At 45.2% G+C, this 20,174-nt stretch overlaps 1 protein-coding gene across 1 annotated transcript in view; it reads left to right on the forward strand.

Moving 5' to 3' along the window:
• The window catches only part of LOC137341444 (sodium-coupled monocarboxylate transporter 1-like), a 95,047-nt gene that overhangs the window by 35,538 nt on the left and 39,335 nt on the right, over window positions 1-20,174 (forward strand). The window contains exon 10 of the mRNA XM_068004557.1: window positions 13,339-13,427. Coding sequence (XP_067860658.1) covers window positions 13,339-13,427 — 89 coding nt within the window. The remainder of the gene's footprint in view (window positions 1-13,338; window positions 13,428-20,174) is intronic.

The raw sequence follows: 20,174 nt of genomic DNA on the forward strand, positions 1-20,174 counted from the left end.
AAAATGTTCTCATTTGTCACCCTCCTTGTATCACAGGTTAAGCTCAAGTTGTTAACTGTGCAAACTCTTGAGAACAAGTTTTTGATGTTATGAAAGCATTATTTTAGAATGTTTCCCATGTAGCTGGCTCTGTAATGATGGCTACTGCCTGCCCAACTTGCTGTATACTTATGGCTATTAGCTGGGGAAAGGAAGGAAGGAAAGGCGGGAGGGAGGGTGGAAGGAAGGAAGAACGGAAGGAAGTGTTCCATAAGGGCATAGCACAGAGTTATAAAAGAAGACCCCATAATTTCAATGGCTTGCACCTGCAAATTCTCCTCCATGAAATAGAGGAGAGACAGACTGCTGGGTCTCCATGGGAAGAAACCTTGAAATGATTTAACTCCTGCCATTTAGAGTGAGGTGGCACTGGCACTCATTGCCATCTCTCACCCCATGACTGCAGAGGAATGCTGCAAGGAATTCACTGACCTGACCAGGGCTGGCAGCATAACACACCAGCCACTCTTCCTTTTCTGACATGGGAATCCTGGGCACCAGCACATTCTTCAGCGTCTGAAATGAACAGCTACACAAATAACCATTCACACTACATTTTTTAAGAGGGCACTAAATTGGGGTCTTACAACATGTATCCCCATCTCCCCTAACAGCAGTTATGATCATGCCTTCCTCCATTTTAACAAGGTGTTACCATCACATCTCTTACTTCAGCTGTCCCATGCCACTTTCCAGATACTCCTCAGATGCATGCTGCTGTCTATCAGAGCTTACAGGATCTGATAGCTACATTAGACTAACCAACCCACTGATCAGTGGTGCCATACATCCAAGGCTCAGTGGAATGACGCCAGTTGGAGTCGACCTCCTTGATTCGGCTATTCCTTAGGACATCAGCCTTCCTTCTCAGAGCACCACAACAGTGGCATGTAGAAGTTGACACCAGGATTCCCAGGAACAAGCTCCAGAGATGCAGCAGAGCTTTCCTCCCAGAAGCAAGCTGCCACCTCAGTCTCATGACCCTTTTGTTTCACAAACAGCCAACCACCTCTTGCGATACTGGCCCTCAGGTTGCTCCTATGAGAAGCAGTAGAATGAAGAAAGAAAGGCATATGTAGCTACCCAGGGTAAGCACGGTGTTAGGAAAGAGTAGGTTGGTATGTGTTCACTTTGGACTTTGTTGTATTGGAATCGAATGTGCATTTATGTCAGGGTTTGTTACTCATGGAGGTTAGAGTCATACAGGAAAGGGTGAACATCTTTCGTGCTGACTTATTCGTCGAGTGATTATTATTGGCATTGTTATGTAGGGGCAAGGACGTCTGATGTGTTGTCACATTCTAGGATGGATACGTGATTGGAATTTGGTCCTTTATTTGAGGGTGGGTGCGAAGGTGTTATAGAATCATAGAAAGGTTACATCACGGAAGGAGGCCATTCAGCCCATTGAGTCTGCGCCGGCTCTATGCAAGAGCAATCCAGCTAGTCCCACTTCCCCGCCCTATCCCCGTAGCCCTGCAAGTTTTTTCCTTTCAAATACTTATCCCGTTTCCTTTTGAAGGCCATGATTGAATCTGCCTCCACCATCCTCTCGGGCAGTGCATTCCACTCGCTGTGTAAAAAAGTTTTTCCTCATATTACCATTGGTTCTTTTGCCGTTCACCTTAAATCTATGCACTCTGGTTCTTGACCCTTCCGTCAATGGGAACAGTTTCTCTCTATTTGCTCTGTTTAGACCCTTCATGATTTTGAATACCTCTATCAAATCTCCTTACAACCGTCTCTGTTCCAAGGAGAACAACCCCAGCCTTCTCCAGTCTATCCACGTAACTAAAGTCCCTCATCCCTGGAGTCATTCTAGTAAATCTCTTCTGCATCCTCTCTAAGGCCTTCACATCTTTCCTAAAGTGCGGTGCCCAGAACGGGACACAATACTCCAGTTGTGGCGGAACCAGTGTTTTACAAAAGTTCAACCTAACTTCCTCATTTTTGTACTCTATGCCTCTATTTATAAAGCCCAGGACCAAGTATGCTTTTTTAACCGCTTTGTCAACCTGCCTTGCCACCTTCAATGATTTGTGCACATATACCCCCAGATCTCTCTGTTCCTGTACCCCTTTTGGAATTGTGCCCTCCAGTTTATATTGCCTCTCCTCGTTCTTCCTACCGAAATGTATCACTTTGCATTTTTCTGCGATAAATTTCATTTGCCACATATCCGCCCATGCCACCAGCCTGTTTATATTCTCTTGAAGTCTATCACTATCCTCCTCACTGTTCGCTACCCTTCCAAATTTTGTGTCATCTGCAAATTTTGAAATTGTGCCCTGTACACCCAAGTCCAAGTCATTAATATATATCAAGAAAAGCAGTGGTCCCAGCACATGGAAAATGTGAGGTTATGCACTTTGGCAGGAAAAATCAGAGAGCAAGTTATTTTCTTAATGGCGAGAGACTGGAAAGTACTGCAGTACAAAGGGATCTGGGGGTCCTAGTGCAAGAAAATCAAAAAGTTGGTATGCAGGTGCAGCAGGTGATCAAGAAAGCCAATGGAATGTTGGCTTTTATTGCTCGGGGGATAGAATATAAAAACAAGGAGGTATTGCTGCAGTTATATAAGGTATTGGTGAGACCGCACCTGGAATACTGCATACAGTTTTGGTCTCCATACTTAAGAAAAGACATACTTGCTCACGAGGCAGTACAAAGAAGGTTCACTCGGTTAATCCCGGGGATGAGGGGGCGGACATATGAGGAGAGGTTGAGTAGATTGGGACTCTACTCATTGGAGTTCAGAAGAATGAGAGGCGATCTTATTGAAACATATAAGATTGTGAAGGGTCTTGATCGGGTGGATGCAGTAAGGATGTTCCCAAAGATGGGTGAAACTAGAACTAGGGGGCATAATCTTAGAATAAGGGGCTGCTCTTTCAAAACTGAGATGAGGAGAAACTTCTTCACTCAGAGGGTGGTAGGTCTGTGGAATTTGCTGCCCCAGGAAGCTGTGGAAGCTACATCATTAGATAAATTTAAAACAGAAATAGACAGTTTCCTAGAAGTAAAGGGAATTAGGGGTTATGGGGAGCGGGCAGGAAATTGGACATGAAGCTGAGTTCGGATCGGTCAATGCCCTGTGGGTGGCGGAGAGGGCCCAGGGGCTATGTGGCCGGGTCCTGCTCCGACTTCTTGTGTTCTTTAGATTTGTGGTTGGGATCAGATCAGCCATGATCTTATTGAATGGCGGAGCAGGCTCGAGGGGCCGATTGGCCTACTCCTGCTCCAATTTCTTATGTTCTTATGTTCTAACACCACTGTACACCTCCCTCCAGTCCGAAAAATGACCTTTCACCACTACTCTCTGTTTCCTGTCACCTAGCCAATTCTGTATCCATGTTGCTACTGTCCCCTTTATTCCATGGGCCGCAATCTTGATGATAAGCCTACTGTGCGCCACTTTATCAAATGCTTTTTGAAAGTCCATATACACCACATCCACCGCATTGCCCTCATTTACCCTCTCTGTTACCTCATCAAAAAACTCAATCAAGTTAGTTAAACACGATTTGCCTTTAACAAATCCGTGCTGGCTTTCCCTAATCAATCCACACTTGTCCAAGTGACTAATAATTCTATCCTGGATTATCGTTTCTAAAAGTTTCCCCACCACTGAGGTTAAACTGACTGGCCTATAGTTACTGCGTTTATGCTTACACCCTTCTTTGAACAAAGGTGTAACATTTGCAATTCTCCAGTCCTCTGGCACCACCCCCATATCTACGGATGTTTGGAAGATTATGGCCGGTACCTCTGCAATTTGCACTCTTACTTCCCTCAGCAACTTAGGATGCATCCCATCCGGACCGGGTGACTTAACTACTTTAAGTACAGCTAGCCTTTCTCTTACCTCTTCTTTATCAATTTTTAGCCCATCCAGTATCTCAACTATATCCTCCTTTACTGAGACTCTGGCAGCATCTACTTCCTTGGTAAAGACAGATGCAAAGTACTCATTTAATACCTCGGCCATCCCCTCTGCCTCCATGAGGCTGTAGATCTCCTTTATGGTCCCTAATCGGCCCCACTCCTCCTCTTACTACCCGTTTACTGTTTACATGCCTGTCGAAGACTTTTGGATTCCCTTTTATGTTGGCCGCCAGTCTATTCTCATACTCTCTCTTTGCCCCTCTTATTTTCTTTCTCACTTCCCCTCTGAACTTTCTATATTCTACCTGGTTCTCATTTGTGTTATCAACCTGACATCTGTCATATGCCCCTTTTTTCTGTTTCATCTTATTCACTATCTCTTTTGTCACCCAGGGAGTTCTGGTTTTAGTTGCCCTACCTTTCTGCCTCGTGGGAATGTGCCTAGATTATACCCGAGCCATCTTCTCTTTAAAGGCTGCCCATTGTTCAATTACAGTTTTGCCTGCCAATATTTGATTCCAATTATGGCAGTGGTGCCAAAGGTAGACTTTGTCAAACAAAAGTGAAGGTTTCAGTGATCTTTTGTGCTGTCTTGCCCCTTGCAGTAGTCACTGAGAAGTCCTCTAACAGTCACCATGATGCCCTCTTCCATGTACTTCTGCCTCCAAAGCTGCTACGACCAAGTCCGTAGGCCTTTATGTATGGCAAAATTATGCAGGGCACACAGGCTACAACTATGCAGGACACATGAGCTGGAGCACACTGCAGAGCTCCTTCCGATCTGTCAAGGCAGCAACATTGCTCCTTTAAGATCCTGGTTGTCTTTTTGATGACCACTCTGATAGGGGCATGTGTCTTGTTGTAGCACTCCACTGCTGCTGTTTGACAACTCTTAGTAGAGTTGTTATCCATGGGTACAGGGATAAGCCTTGTCACCCACAAGACATCTGTTGACAAGATTTTCTTCCTTGATGAGGTCAGGGAGGGCTGAATTTCGATTGATGAATGCATTGAAACAACTTCCAGCATATCTTATGTTGATGTGCAGGATCCTTTTACCTGTTGTCACACACAGGCTTAAATCTGGAAATAAAAAGCTGGTATCAGTTTAAAAATAAGTGATCCTGAAGTTATCGATTGTTTTAAAAACCTAATGGTTCACTAATGTCCTGTAGGGAAGGAAACCTGCCATCCTTACCCAGTCTGGACTATTTGTGACTTCAGTCCTACTCCAGTCCTACTCTTAACTATCCTCTGAAGTGACATAGAAACATAGAAACATAGAAAATAGGAGCAAGAGTAGGCCATTCGGCCCTTCGGGCCTGCTCTGCCATTCAAAAAGATCATGGCTGATCATCTAACTCAGTACCCTGTTCCCGCTTTTTCCCCATATCCCTTGATCCCTTTAGCATTAAGAAATATATCTATCTCCTTCTTGAATACATCTAATGATTTGGCCTCCACTGCCTTCTGTGGTAGAGAATTCCACAGGTTTACCACCCTCTGAGTGAAGAAATTTCTCCTCATCTCGGCTCTAAATGGCATACCCCGTATCCTGAGACTATGACCCCTGGTTCTGGACTCCCCAGCCATCGGGAACATCCTCCCTGCATCTAGTCTGTCTAGTCCTGTTAGAATTTTATGTGTTTCGATGAGATCACCTCTCATTCTTCTAAACTCTAGTGAATATAGGCCTAGTCGACCTGATCTCTCCTGACCTAGCAAGCCAATCAGTTGTATCAAACCAGGGCAACTAAGGATGGGCAATAAATCCTGGCCTTGCCTGTGATGCCCACATGCCAAGAATGAATAAATAAGAAAAAAAATTTCAGTGGAGCTGATTGCGATGTCCTCAGCGAGAGGCCTAAACCATTTTGATGGTTCAGCCTCATTTACATCTGATTGGTGAGCTGGAAGTGCTATTCCAGCACTCATTTGCAGCTCACCAATCGGGAGAGAGGTGGGAATCTAATGGATCCACTGTGTGGGGTGATGGCAATTGGGAGTGGGGGTTGGGTGAAGTGGGGAGCACGAGAGGACTGGTAGCAGGCCAAAAGATTTTTGTGGGGTCAGGAAGAGCTTTCATGCTCCTTGTAACCCTGCAAAAATCATGCAGAACACTAAACTGGGCTATATCCATGGCAGCCTGCAAAGGCCCTTTAAGGACTGCTGGTTAGGCTGCTTTATACTTAGTACCAATGGACGGAACATGACCCACATATTTCATAGGACCCGGATTTGCATGCCTTAATGATGCTGTTTCAGATGGACGCTCTAGCTACCCATTTCCAGGACCAATTGGAAATGGTAGCAGATAGAAGGGGAACAGAAACGGGGAGGTAAGCTCAGTGCTGTAATTTTCAGAGTGCGACCACCCTGTTCCCACATGACGGAGGAAGTGAAAATTGATTACAGAGAGTGGAAGTCCTTCCTTTAAGGAAGTTGAAAGGGTTTACTGTAAGAACTCGTTAAGCAATGTACATGCTATCTATTAGGTGTCAGTCGTGGTTCAGTGGTAGCAGCTCGTCTCTGAGTCAGAAGATTGTGGGTTCAAGTCCCACTGTAGAGACTTGAGCACAAAATCTAGGCTGTCACTTCAGTGCAGAACTGAGCTGTTAGAGGTGCAACCTTTCAGATGAGTCGTTAAACCGAGGCCCCGTCTGTCCTCTCAGGTGGATGTAAAAGATCCCATGGCACTATTTTGAAGAAGAGCAGGGGAGTTCTTCCCAGTGTCCTGGCCAATATTTATCCTTCAGCCAACATCACTAAAACAGATTATCTGGTCATTATCACATTGCTGTTTGTGGGACCTTGCTCTGCGCAAATTGGCTGCCGCGTTTCCTACATTACAACAGTGACTGCACTTCAAAAGTACTTCATTGGGATGTCCTGAGGTCATGAAAAGCCCTATATAAATGCAAGTCTTTCTTTCTTTACCTTAGGAAAGCTAGCAATCCCATAAAACTAGATGGGCCTATCTCACTGCTGTTCTGCTGTGATGCGAAAGTCAATTAATTCCCCAGCTCTCCTGTAAGGCGCATCAGTCATGTGATAAATTAATGCCCATACTGCACCCTGGCTGATATTACAGAGATCCCCCATGCCAGCCTGAAATGACCTTGTGGCATAAGTTGAATGGAGTTGACATCTTGATAGCCACAGACAGAGCAGTGTGGGTAGATTGGTGTGACTGCAGGTTCTCATACTGTAGGTTGTACAGCTTCCCTATTGCTGCAATCTTTTAATGTATTGCCTGTGTTGCCTGTATATTCGTTGAAGGGAGGGGTAATATCTTGTGGGGTGTATCCTTCTTAAGTGCTGCCTCACTTTTCTTTCCTCCATCCTTTGCTGCTCCTGCTCCTCTTCCATTATAATGACATACAATTTTATGCCCATTGGGAGTTTCCATAGCTGCTTCTACGAAGCCTTCACTGTTTGGTGAGGTGAGAGGGGGTGGGGGGGTCAAAATTTACCGGTGGTCTCAGACTCCCATAATCAGTGAGAAGCAAGGTACAAGGCTATGTAGGCAGAATGTCAACAAAAGTGCTCCAAAAAGTCATTCCCATCTGCCGCAATCATTCTCCACACTCGTCAGACTCAAAAACTCCTCAGCTTCAGCTGTCTTAGCGATCCTGGCAGCAACTGCGCCTTATATCTCTCATTCTCATTTACCCCCTTTGCAGTACCATTAGCTCTCATTACCTGATCAATATAATGAGGTGGCTGGGGACTCGGCCAGTGGATCGCGGAAAGGGCCAAATCATTTTAAGAAATTCGAGAGGAACCAGTTTTGGGGTGGAAAACCAGTGGAAATGGCTTCCACCTCCTTTTCCTGCATAAAACGAAAAGATGCCTCAATTTTGTATGGAAAAGCCAAGGTCTACAACAAGCAGAAGGATGACAAGATCACTATAGTACATTTATGCAGATTATACTTTGCATATGTGTCTTGCTTTGTCCAATTATCCTGCAACTTCTCACAAGGTTCCATTTTGCCATTTATAATCCTGCACAAGCCTTACAGGAATGTAAAGATTAACTAGCCTTCTACAGTTTTTTAATTACATTGTGCTACTATAAAGGCACAAAATACGTAGCTGTTTTTACAGCTCATGTGCCCATTCATTCATAATTCCAGAATTCTTGGGGGTGAAATTGACTTCAAAGGAAAGGAAAATCAGGCAAGGTGTATGATGGGCAGCTACCACCCATTTTACACCCTCGCCAAAGTTGAATTTCACCTCTCTTCTCTTTATATGGTACACATTTGAGATAACATAGTCACTCTTTTTTTCTTTTAAGACATCATGGCCTAGAAATTTGTTGGTGGTGCACATGTTTTTCAGGCGCAAGCCTAAGCATCCAATATGGCAGGCGGCACGCGCCAGAAGTGGATCGGGCTGCTCTATAACCGTGCAGGGTGCTATGGAAGTATGATGTTTAAAATATTTAATCAAGGGTCCTAAGCTTGTAGTAGGACCCATTTGTGATATTAGTCTACCCAGTGCCTGACTCGCCATGTGATAAACTCGCTCAGCAACTTGTGGCACTAACAGGCAGGAAGGACTTTTCAGCAGTGCTATTTAAAGGGCTCATCCACCACATACAGGATAGTTGCTGGTTTGTCCTTTTAGGTTACTGGTTAACTTCTGGGTGTTTTTTGGCCTGTTTTCTGACTTATAAAACTTAATTCTGACTTCTGAGAATTTTTTGCTGGTGCTGCACTGTTTTTGGCTGCCTTCAAAATGGTTTTACTGCAGACATGGATGGTCTGGTAGGACTGCCTTTGGGGCTGGAGGACGAGGGGGAGCAGCAAAGAAGATTGGAGAAAGCATGAGAAGCTGGGTGAAGAGGGTGGAGGAGGAGGGCACTGCGCAGGAGGCCACACCCATAGCGGGTCTTCATAGAGCAGTTATCCCACCTGAACTTCTCTGAGGAGCAATGTCACAGGCACTTTTGCTTCACAAAGGAGGCTATCACCGAGCAACGTCGCCTGCTGTAGCCACAACTTAAGCTTCGAACCAGGGCATGGACAGCACTGCCTGTGGCTGTCAAGGTCACCGTGGTTCTTAATTTTTATGCAGAAGGCTCCTTCCAAGCTGCAGCAGGTGACATCAGCGACATCCCACGGCAATCCACCGCTGTATCAGGGAAGTCACCGAAGCCCTCTAAACCAGTGGGAATGCCTACATCTCTTTTCCCATGGACAGAACAAAAGCAGGAGAAAGGCTTTAAGCTTCGACCGCATTGCAGGCTTCCCCAGAATGCAAAGTGCCATAGACTGCACCCAGTTTGCATTGTGCATTCCCCATCACCATCCTGGCAGTTTTCTGAATTGAAAAGGATTCTGTTACTTCTACATCCAACATGTCATGCAGGTCTGTGTCCGGTTTCCTGGCAGCAGTCATGACTCTTTCATCCTGCGCTAGTTCTATGTTCCATCCAGGCCATCAGGTTACAGGCTATCCCCTTGAGACTTGGCTCATGACTCCTGTTAGGAACCAGGGCACAGCTACAGAGCTGGCCTATAACGAGAGCCATGCTGCCACCAGAAACACCATTGAGCAGACATTTGCGTGCTCAAGCAATGCTTCCGCTGCCTGGACCGTTCAGGAGGAGCTATGCAGTACTCAACTGAGTGGGTATCCAGATTTGTGGTTGTCTGCTGCATGCTCCATAACTTCGCCATCATTAGAGACCAGCTCTTCCCACCACCTGGGCAGCATGAAGTGCAGCATCAGGAGGAGGAGGAGGAGCAGCATGAAGAGGAAGAAGCGCAGGCGTGCCATCGATCACCAGTGTCCCTAGCTGCCAGAGCTCTCAGATAGCAGCTCATTCAAGAGCGCTTCATATGAACCATCCCTCCTGTCCCCAATACACCAACAGTCCCACAATCCTTACCATCACCATCCGATTGCCTTTCTTCAGTCCAGCCTTATGGGCCTTGCCTTCACTTCACTACAAATTTAACACCAACACCAAATCCAGAACTAAAAACAAATTTATCCAACAACTCAATTCCATCTGTAACTAATAGTTCACAGAAATAATTAAAAAACACCTATGAGCAAGCTTTTAGTGCTTGTCTTCTGTGCTTGTTTACTTATAGTGCTCCGCAGCGTGGGAGGTGAAAGGCAGTTGAGCTTTCATTGATGGCTGTGGTGAACCTCGAGCAGCTATGGGCCTTGAGGGCCCTGCTGCAGACTGCAGCATCTTGGTGTGGGCTAGAGCAGTCTGTCCCAGCTGGCTGTGTAGCACTAACAAGGGCATTGGTGGAGTGTGTGGTGGGGGAGCATGCATGCTGTCCTCCTGAGAGAGGATAGCAGGTGCCTCTCCCATGGAGCCAAGATTACTCTCACAGGACTGTGCCCCAACACTCCTGCGGCTCTGCATGAAAACATAATGCTGAAGTACTGTGATGCTCTTGAAGCCCCTGTCAACACTGGCCCACAAAGCCAAGATAAAAGCCATCTGAGCTCCCATGACAGTGGTGATAGCTGCCATTGAAGCTGTCAGGACCGTCAGCAGAGACTGCATCATGGTGGGTGCCAGTGTTATGTTCATGGAGATGACTGCTCGGTACATGTTCGACAAAATGGTCTCTATGCTCTGTGCGAAGATTTGACACAAGTTGGAGCTGGACTCCTCAATACTCTGAGCCACTGTGTATAAATTAGCTGGCAGGCTGCCCAATATAGCATATTGTGGTGTTTGCCCTTTGGCCTTCTTCGGTAGCCTGAGCCCTTGAAGTCAGCATCTGAGTCCTCTGCAGCAGAGCTAGTATGCGATCTCGCCCTCCGGCGAGCTGGTACCTGTAGCGTCCTATTCCCCTGCCCTAGCTCCTGCACACTTGTGACCGGTGATTCGGAGGTGTTAGCAAAGAGTAAGAGAGCAGTAATCTTACTTTGATATCTCTGGTGAGGTCATTGAACTTCTTTCAGCATTGCAGCCATGTCCTGGGAGCTAAGCTCCTGGCATTGACCTTACTCTGCAACCTCTTCCTACTGGCAACGAAGATGTTGCCTGGAAGACTTTCTGCTTCCTGAGGAGAACAGGACCTCCCTCCTCCTGTCCACGGCCTGAACCAGGCCTCCAATGCGGCATCAGAGAACCTGAGTGCCCTGTCTCTTCCAGCCATCATCTTGAATCTGGGCAGTTTCCCTGCTGTCCGCAGCCAGAGTGCACCTCCTCTTTAAGAGGTGCTGGCTGCCTATAAGTGATGTCAGAGATGCCTGATTTCCTGGCCTCCCAAACAGGCATGCAGCCAATGAATAGCGTGGCTGCACGCTTGAATCATTTTAATGAGGTCCCAGCACGATTTTAACCAGGACTCTTCCAACCCTCTTAGCTCAAAGAAAGCAATTGCTTTGCATGATACTTTATAATGTAACATAGCTTTGATTGGAATCACTTACTTCAGTCACTCTCTGATATCACTAAATTTCTTCTGGACCTCCTTTCTGTCCTAGACATTACTATATAGTATTGACATTTAAGGTTAGAAATTGCAGGGGCATTTGAAGTGCAGTGGCGTAGAACTTCCACCAACCACTTTGCTTCTGCCATGACCAAGTTGTAAATCCTGGGGATGGGAGTCATCATCATATTGGGGATGGGCACCTGCCCTATAGCAGCATAACAGGTGTGCCCACCCAGTGAAGGAAATGGAACTTAAAATGATACCCTGTCACCTTGAGAGTGGGAGCTACAGACCAGGTCAGGCCGAAGATCTAAGTCAGCAAATTTCTTGTGATGTTACATGGGGAAGATGGGTATCGAGGGATATGGGCCAAGTGCAGGCAATTGGGACTAGCTTAGTGGTATAAACTGGGCGACATGGACATGTTGGGCCGAAGGGCCTGTTTCCATGTTGTAACTTCTATGATTCTATGATTCTATGTCCTCTCCCTTGACAGGCCCACAATTGAATGGGATTAATTTTTTTTTATTCGTTCATGGGATGTGGGCATCGCTGGCAAGGCCAGCTTTTATTGCACATCCCTAATTGCCCTTGAGAAGGTGATGATGAGCTGCCTTCTTGAACCACCGCAGTCCATATGGTGAAGGTTCTCCCACAGTGCTGTTAGGAAGGGAGTTCCAGGCTTTTGACCTAGCGACGATGAAGGAATGGCGATATATTTCCAAGTCGGGATGGTGTGTGACTTGGAGGGGAACATGCAGGTGGTGCTGTTCCCATGTGCCTGCTGCCCTTGTCCTTCTAGGTGGTAGAGGTCGTGGGTTTGGGAGGTGCTGTTGAAGAAGCCTTGGCGAGTTGCTGCAGTGCATCTTGTAGTGGTTACTGTTCAATTCCTGCTTGCTGGGGTCCACACTTGGCCCAGAATGGCATGTATACCTGCTTCCAGTCTCCCCTCTGTTGAATTTGCTGCTGGAGACCCAAAGGGGCATAAATCCCTTTTCAGAGTTTTGCACCAAATTCTGGTGCCTCTGCCTCACCTGCACCAGAATTCTATCTCAAGAAAAAGCAGACTTTCTGGGCTTTTGTGTGACCTCCTCCCACGCATGAAATTAGTGGGCCTTAGTTATTTGCTACGACCCTATGCTTCACAGATAGTGTGGCTAGAGAAAGGCCACAACATCGTAGCCCTAATTCTCAAAACTGCATTCACTGTGATCGCTGCTTGCTGTTGGGAGTGCAGGATTGCATTGAGATGTAATCTGTAACCTGAAGATGGGCTGCTAGAGCACCAGCATTTGTTCCAAGAAAACAGTCACAATGCGATCACTACAGCACACTTGTGCGAGGAGCTGCCACAGTATTTCTGAAACCTTCTCTCTCTATAGCTGGTATAGCAGCCACAGCTACTTTTATTTCAATTATTAGGTATGTTATGGTACTTAATACCCACCAAACACTTTGCATATGGAGGTTTTTTTTTGCTGCTGATATAACTATCAAGAAAAGTTAAGTTAGCATTCAGTGTATGACCTGCATCAGGGGCACACCAGCAGCTGCTAATTACTTTCCTCATTAGCAGCATTGCCATCCAGTACTCCAGAAATTGGGAATTTAGCCCCAGTTATCAAAGGGCTAAATGTAGATATGAGTATAAAACAGGAATATCACTTTATATTGACATACACTTTTTCAATAACATTAGCAAATGGAAGAAAATAGAAGGGAGATTTTCCACTTTGGGAAAATGCACAACCAGCCCCAGCCCCACTAATCTTAATGAACAGAAAATCATGGGCTGGGGCATGCAGTTTCCTGATATGTGCTCCTAGCATGTGCCAGGTGTACCGAAGTGAAAAATCTCTCCTGATATCCATTTATTCTTCCAAACTTTTGGTAAAATAAACGCTAACCAATTCTGGAAAAAAACAACAAAAAGCTGTAATAATTGTCATGATTCTTTTAAAAATAGTTTATTTTTATTTCTATTTTTTTCAAAGCTGATGCCATTATTGGTTATGGAGATTTTGAATCAGATGCCTGGACTTCCGGGACTCTTCGTTGCCAGTGCATACAGTGGCACATTGAGGTATGTAACATGTCACTGTAGATGTATGAGGCAGTAGGTTATCATCTGCATGAATCATTAATAGAATGATAATACTGAATAAAGAAGAATAGGTTCGTTTACACAGTTTAGACAGAATTTACTTGAAATTATGGAAAAAGCTATTGTAGTATTTGAAATATAACTCATACATCATAAATGCTTTTATGGCGTCACTGCACTGGCAATACAGTTCCAATTCACAGCAACTTTGCAGTGCCATTACTAGGAATAATGTAGGTTTCTTTGGGATTCTGTTTTACAGGTCATTTGCATGCTTGCAAAGATTAATTACTTTTTTTATTAATCTTCAATAACAGTGCACAGTGATACCATTGAAAAGTAGAATAGAAGCATATTCCTGAGAGTACTGAGAAATAAACAGCATGCAACAAATAAAAGGGAACTCATCAGCAGTGTCAACATAATAAATTACAGCTAATATACCTTAATCTAGCATGTGGTGTTTGTGTGGCTCTAGGGTTAATTAACATTGCCTAGGTCCTACATTAGTGTTGGGAATGACAAAAGCATCCCTTCCACCAAGACAGTTTCCCTCCTGTTCATCCCAATCTTTAGATTTTCAGCAAGTGGCACCCATCTATATATTATTAAAAATCTTATATCTGCGCCCACTTCCCATCTGCACAACTTGACTTCCTGTTACATTTTTGTCAAACTTTCTTGTGGCAATTTTTTCCAATTAGAAAGTCCTGTATGCACATTTATAGCGGGTTTTGCCTATGTAAACTCATCACTTGGTACAATCTGGCCACCAGGTTCCTACAAATCACTCGCCTACAAATCACTTGTAATCCTAACTGATTTTTTTCCTCTGCCATTTTTTCTCAGTAACTGAAATTTCTAATTTCAAAAATAAATTCTTAAAGAAAAGAAAAAATATTGTCTTTTGTGTTTTTTTAATGCCTTCATTAAAGTTTTTACACGAAGCCCCTCCCAAATGCTTAGGCTTGGACTTGATATTTTTGCCCAGAGCTGTGACTTTGTGAGCTGAATTTGGATTATGCAGTCTGAACATGTGTAGTGTGCTTAATTTCCTGGGATGCATTGGTACCATTCTGTCAGCTGTACTGATGGAATATTTTCTTTAGCTTTCAGCATTTTTGCTCAGTAGCTTTTCTTCAAATAATTTTACAAAACAAGAGGACAAATTTCAACACTTATTTGAGGTAAAATTTATATTGAGTGTTTTCTTTTAAAAACAGAGAGGGTGTGTATGTGAGAGCGAGAAAGAGAGGGAGAAAGAAAAAGCACAATATTCTGATTATATTTATTGTACCTTTAGTAAGTGCATTGAGCTTTGGGAGAGAGAAAGAGACCAGACAGTGAGAGAGAGAGACTGGGGTCAAAGAAAGAGGAAGAGAGAGGTAGGTGAGGGGGAGACTGGGATATTTTTTCTTCAATTAATGTTAGTTTAATTTTCAGGAAAAGCCTGCTGAATTTTGAAGCAAGCTAATTATCTCACCTGTGTCTTGTTGATAGTTAGAAAAGACCAATGCTAATCACTTTCGCCAGTGAGACAGGTTCTAAATTCTAACATATATGAGACAGATAATTACTTTCCTCATTCTAATTTGATTTTTTAAAAAGATGAACAATTTGGGGTGGAAATTGATGTGTGTTTCACACGTTTTCTGGGTCCAAAACAGGCACCACAAAGTTGAATTCTGCAATGCAACATTCTGCGCCAGAACAGCGCTGGAATTGTGTGCGCCGCTATATTGGTTTGGCTGTCGATAGGCGCCCCGGAACAAACACGGGCATCATTTAAATATGTTAATAAGGATCCTGCACCTGAATCAGGACCCTTTTGTGAAACTGGTGTCTATGTGCACCTGAAACGTCACTTCCTTAATCCGCCCAGGAAATCATGGCAGGAACAATCAGCAAGCAGCTTTCACAAGTGGTATTTAAAGGGATCCTCACCTCCATTAAGATAAGTCTCTGGTTAGTCATTTTAGGCTTCTAGGGTGCTTTTAGATCAGGTTTTTGGCTGTTTTGTTAATTGTTTATATCTGAAATATTTTTGCAGTGTGTGTTTGTGGAGGACAAGACTTGTTTCACGGGATTTTCTTGTTCTCAATTGCTGAACATGGGAATACTGCTGGGCTTACCATTAAGTCTCCGAAATCAGGAGGAGGCACAGCAGCAAGGAAGGCAGCAAAGACCTGCACAGGCTGCAAGAAGTGGGCAAAGGAGGCAAGGGCGCAGGAGGCATTACAGCATGCGGGTGTTCCGAAAAATAACATCATACCTGAACCTCATAGAGGAACAGTGTGTGAGATGGCTGTGTTTCAACAGAGAGACAGTCACTTACCTATGTCATCTGTTGGAGTGAGAATTGGAGCCCAACACCAGGGCATGCACATGGCTGTAACCTTTTATGCCTCTGACTCCTTCCAAACTGCTTCTGGTGACAGTACTAACATCAGTCAGTTTGATGTGCACATAGCGATCCGGCAGATCACTGATGCACTGTTTGCGAGGCATCAACAGTTCATTAGCTTCCCCATGGAGGAAGAAAGAGCCCTTGGATTTGCTCACATTGCTGGATTCCTGCAGTTGCAGGGGATAATAGACTGCACACACATAGCCCTGAGTGCTCCTTATCAAGAACCAACATTGTTTCTCAACAGGAAGGGCTTCCATTTGCTCAATCCTCAACTTGTTTGTGACCACAGGCAGCGAGTCATGTAGGTCTGTGCCCGGTTTCCTGGCAGTAGTCATGACACTTTCATATTCCGCCAGTCCTCAATATCTCTCTGTTCCACTCAGACCATCGGGTGGCATTATGGCTGCTGGAGGACAAGGGCTACCCCCTCACCAGCTAGCTCATGACTGCTCTCAGGAACTGGGCACAGATGCGGAGCACCGATGTAATGAGAGCCATGCAGCAACAGGAGTTATGATTGAGCTTACCATTGGCATCCTGAAACAACGGTTCCGCTGTGTGGACAGCTCGGGTGGAGTCCTTCAGTACAGCCCAGAGCAAGTGTCAAGATTTATAATCGTTTGGTGCGTGCTCCACAATCTTCCTATACAAAGGGGAATTGCCTTGGAGCTGCCTGAGGAGGAAGAAGTAGAGCAGGAAGATGAAGAAGGGGATAAGGAACCAGAGAATGCAGAGGAACAGCACGGCCCAGCAGTATTGTGAGCTGTCCACACTCCCTCCTTCCCAGTCCTGACACCCACCATTTCAATGCCCTCAAACAATACAACTTCATGGCTGTTCCAATTACATCACCAAGATTATGAAGACCAACAGCTATGCCAAAACAAAACATTTTATTCACTACTCAAAAGACTCCATTCTTGATTTGACAAATGGTTGCGTGACTGATGATTATCTACAAATCACTCTTGTGCAAAGCTTAGTGCCTGTCTTTGTGCTCGGTTACCTATTCTAGTGCTCCTATGAGGTGGATCCCTAGTGGCTACAGTTTGGGAGGTTTGGCTGTTGAACTTCCGCTGAGGGCATGTGAGATGGCCATGGTGGGTGATCTTGAAGAGCTGTGGCTGTTGAGGCAAACTGCTGGGACTCGGCTCCAGCCCAGGCAGTTTGGCCCAGCTGGCTGTCTGGCACCAACAAGGGCACTAGTTGAGAGGCTGGCGGGGGAGTAGCCGTGCAGTCATCATGAAAGAAGACAGCAGGTGCTTCTTCCATGGAACCAATGCCACTCTCAGAACTGAGCCTCAGCACTCCCATTGCTCTGCACATGATCAGAGTGTAGACATGCTAGGAAGCTCTCAAAGCCCCTTTTCATGCTCTCTTTCAGGCTTTGTAACCAAGAGGAGATGCTGGACCCCAGAGCCAAGGTGACAGTTGTCTGAACTTCCGTTGAAACTGTCACCAGATTCTCCATCACTGTGGGGCCCACTGCAGAGCTCATAGAGCTGACCACTCGCTCCCTGGTTAATTGCATGATCTCAATCCCGTGCATGAAGACAGATCACATGTTGGAGTGGACTCCTCCATGCTCTCCGATAATGTGCCCATGCTCACTGGCAGGCAGCCCAGTGCACTTAGAAGGTCCTTGTGGATTGCCATTGGCCTTCTTATGTATGGTGGCCCATCGATGGCTTCATCTGTATCCTGTGCAGCAGCATTAGGATGCGAGCTCTCCCTCCATCGATGATGATGATGATCTTAATGATGATGATGAAGAGGAGGGTGAAGACAAGGCCACACAAAAGTCCCTGGAGCAAGATCCTGCCCCATGCTTCTCTGCCCCAACCCTTCAACGTCACCCCCTGCGTCATTTGCTTTCTCACTCCCATTCACCAGTTTAGAAACTTTCACCTGGGGGGGAATTAAATAGTGTGAGTGAGGATCTGGCACTCAGTGATTCACAGAGTGGGAAGTGAGTGAGAATGTGCCAGCTTGCCAGCAGAGGCAGAGGAGTAGGCTGCCCAAGGATGAGAATTTAGGAGGCATGGTTAGTAAGTTTGCAGATGACACCAAGATTGGTGGCATTGTGGACAGTGAAGAAGGTTATCTAGGATTGCAACGGGATCTTGATCAATTGGGCCAGTGGGCCGATGAATGGCAGATGGAGTTTAATTTAGATAAATGTGAGGTGATGCATTTAGGTAGATCGAATCGGGCCAGGACCTACTCCGTTAATGGTAGGGTGTTGGGGAGAGTTATAGAACAAAGAGATCTCGGAGTACAGATTCATAGCTCCTTGAAAGTGGAGTCACAGGTGGATAGGGTGGTGAAGAAGGCATTCGGCATGCTTGGTTTCATTGGTCAGAACATTGAATGCAGGAGTTGGGATGTCTTGTTGAAGTTGTACAGGGCATTGGTGAGGCCACACTTGGAGTACTGTGTACAGTTCTGGTCACCCTATTATAGAAAGGATATTATTAAACTAGAAAGAGTGCAGAAAAGATTTACTAGGATGCTACCGGGACTTGATGGTTTGACTTACAGGGAGAGGTTAGACAGACTGGGACTTTTTTCCCTGGAGAGTAGGAGGTTAAGGGGTGATCTTATAGAAGTCTATAAAATAATGAGGGGCATAGATAAGGTAGATAGTCAAAATCTTTTCCCAAAGGTAGGGGAGTCTATAACGAAGGGGCATAGATTTAAGGTGAGAGGGGAGAGATACAAAAGGGTCCAGAGGGGCAATTTTTTCACTCAAAGGGTGGTGAGTGTCTGGAACGAGCTGCCAGAGGCAGTAGTAGAGGCGGGTACAATTTTGTCTTTTAAAAAGCATTTGGACAGTTACATGGGTAAGATGGGTATAGAGGGATATGGGCCAAGTGCAGGCAATTGGGACTAGCTTAGTGGTATAAACTGGGCGACATGGACATGTTGGGCCGAAGGGCCTGTTTCCATGTTGTAACTTCTATGATTCTATGATTCTATGAAGGCTTCGGAGTCATGGAACCCAGTTCTTATGGGTCCTCACCTGGGAAGAAGGATGGTCCAGAAACATCTCACATACGTGCAGGCACTGAGGTCTGTCTTTTAGGATCTGCAACAGCTGACAGCTGTGACTCTGGAGTATACAGCCCTCATTACAGTAACATCAGAGAAGCAGGAATCAAATGAGCAGATATTAGCTGCATTGGAATATACGACAACCCCATACCTCAGAAGTGGCCAGGGACCAGTCAATGGTGCCGCCTCCATGGAAATGCAGATTTTTGCCCTGGTGGCAGTAGAAGACAGATAAGGCAGCATCGTGCACACTGGCTTTCAGACTTGCATGATCATGTAGGACCAAAGAGGTCTGATGTGATGTTCTAGGATTGTTTGTAGTTTGAAGGATTTATAATTTGTTTGAAGATGGGGGGGAAGGAGTTATGGCAGTGGTGACGGAGACTGTTAAACAGATGAGAACGCATTGTTAATAAGTTGAGTTCTGATGCCCCTTCAAGCAGTTGCTGAGGTGTCTTCTGAGAGATGAACAAGCTCATCAAACTCATCGTACAGATTATCTGGTCATTATCACATTGCTGTTTGTGGGAACTTGCCGTGTCCAAATTGGCTGCCGAATTTCAAAAGTACCTCATTGGCTGTAAAGTATTTTAGGACGTCCTGAAGTTGTGAAAGGCACTATATAAATGCAAGTGTTTCTTTCTTTTCTTTCTATTGAGTAGACAATTGGCATTCTGAAGGCATGGTTCAGGCGTGTGGTTCAGCTGAGTTGGGGGTGGGTGTGGTGGGGGTGGGTGGTGGTGGGAGAAGGGGGTGACAGTATGCTACAATATAGTCCAGTCAGGATTTTAGGAAATGTATCTTGCAAAGAGGCCTCCTCATGGATGCCCCAGAGGAAGAAGGCGAATGTGCACAAAGGTAGCAGAGTGATAAGGCAGACAATAAACTGCTGCAGGAAGATGATGCAGAGGATAACAGTTTGCTGGCTTAAAGAGAATTCAGGCTCCCGAATATGTTTTAATGCATATTTTAAAATCTTTAATAATGTCTTTCTGGAACTACCAACTCTTGTAAAAATGTGTTAAAACCAGCTGTTTAAATTTTGTGTGAAATTATGTAAAATTAAAAAAATGTCATTAAATAAGATGTGTAACACTTAAATAAAAACAGAAAATACTGGAAAGACTCAACAAGTCAGGCAGCATCTGCGGAGAGACAGAGTTAACGTTTCAGATCGATGACAACTTCATCAGAACTGGAAAAAGTTGAAGATTTAACAGTTTTTAAGCAAGTACAGAGTCAGGGAAAGGGTGGGGGAGGGA

Source organism: Heptranchias perlo, chromosome 23 (genome assembly GCF_035084215.1).
Source record: "Heptranchias perlo isolate sHepPer1 chromosome 23, sHepPer1.hap1, whole genome shotgun sequence".
Classification (NCBI taxonomy): Eukaryota; Metazoa; Chordata; class Chondrichthyes; order Hexanchiformes; family Hexanchidae; genus Heptranchias; species Heptranchias perlo.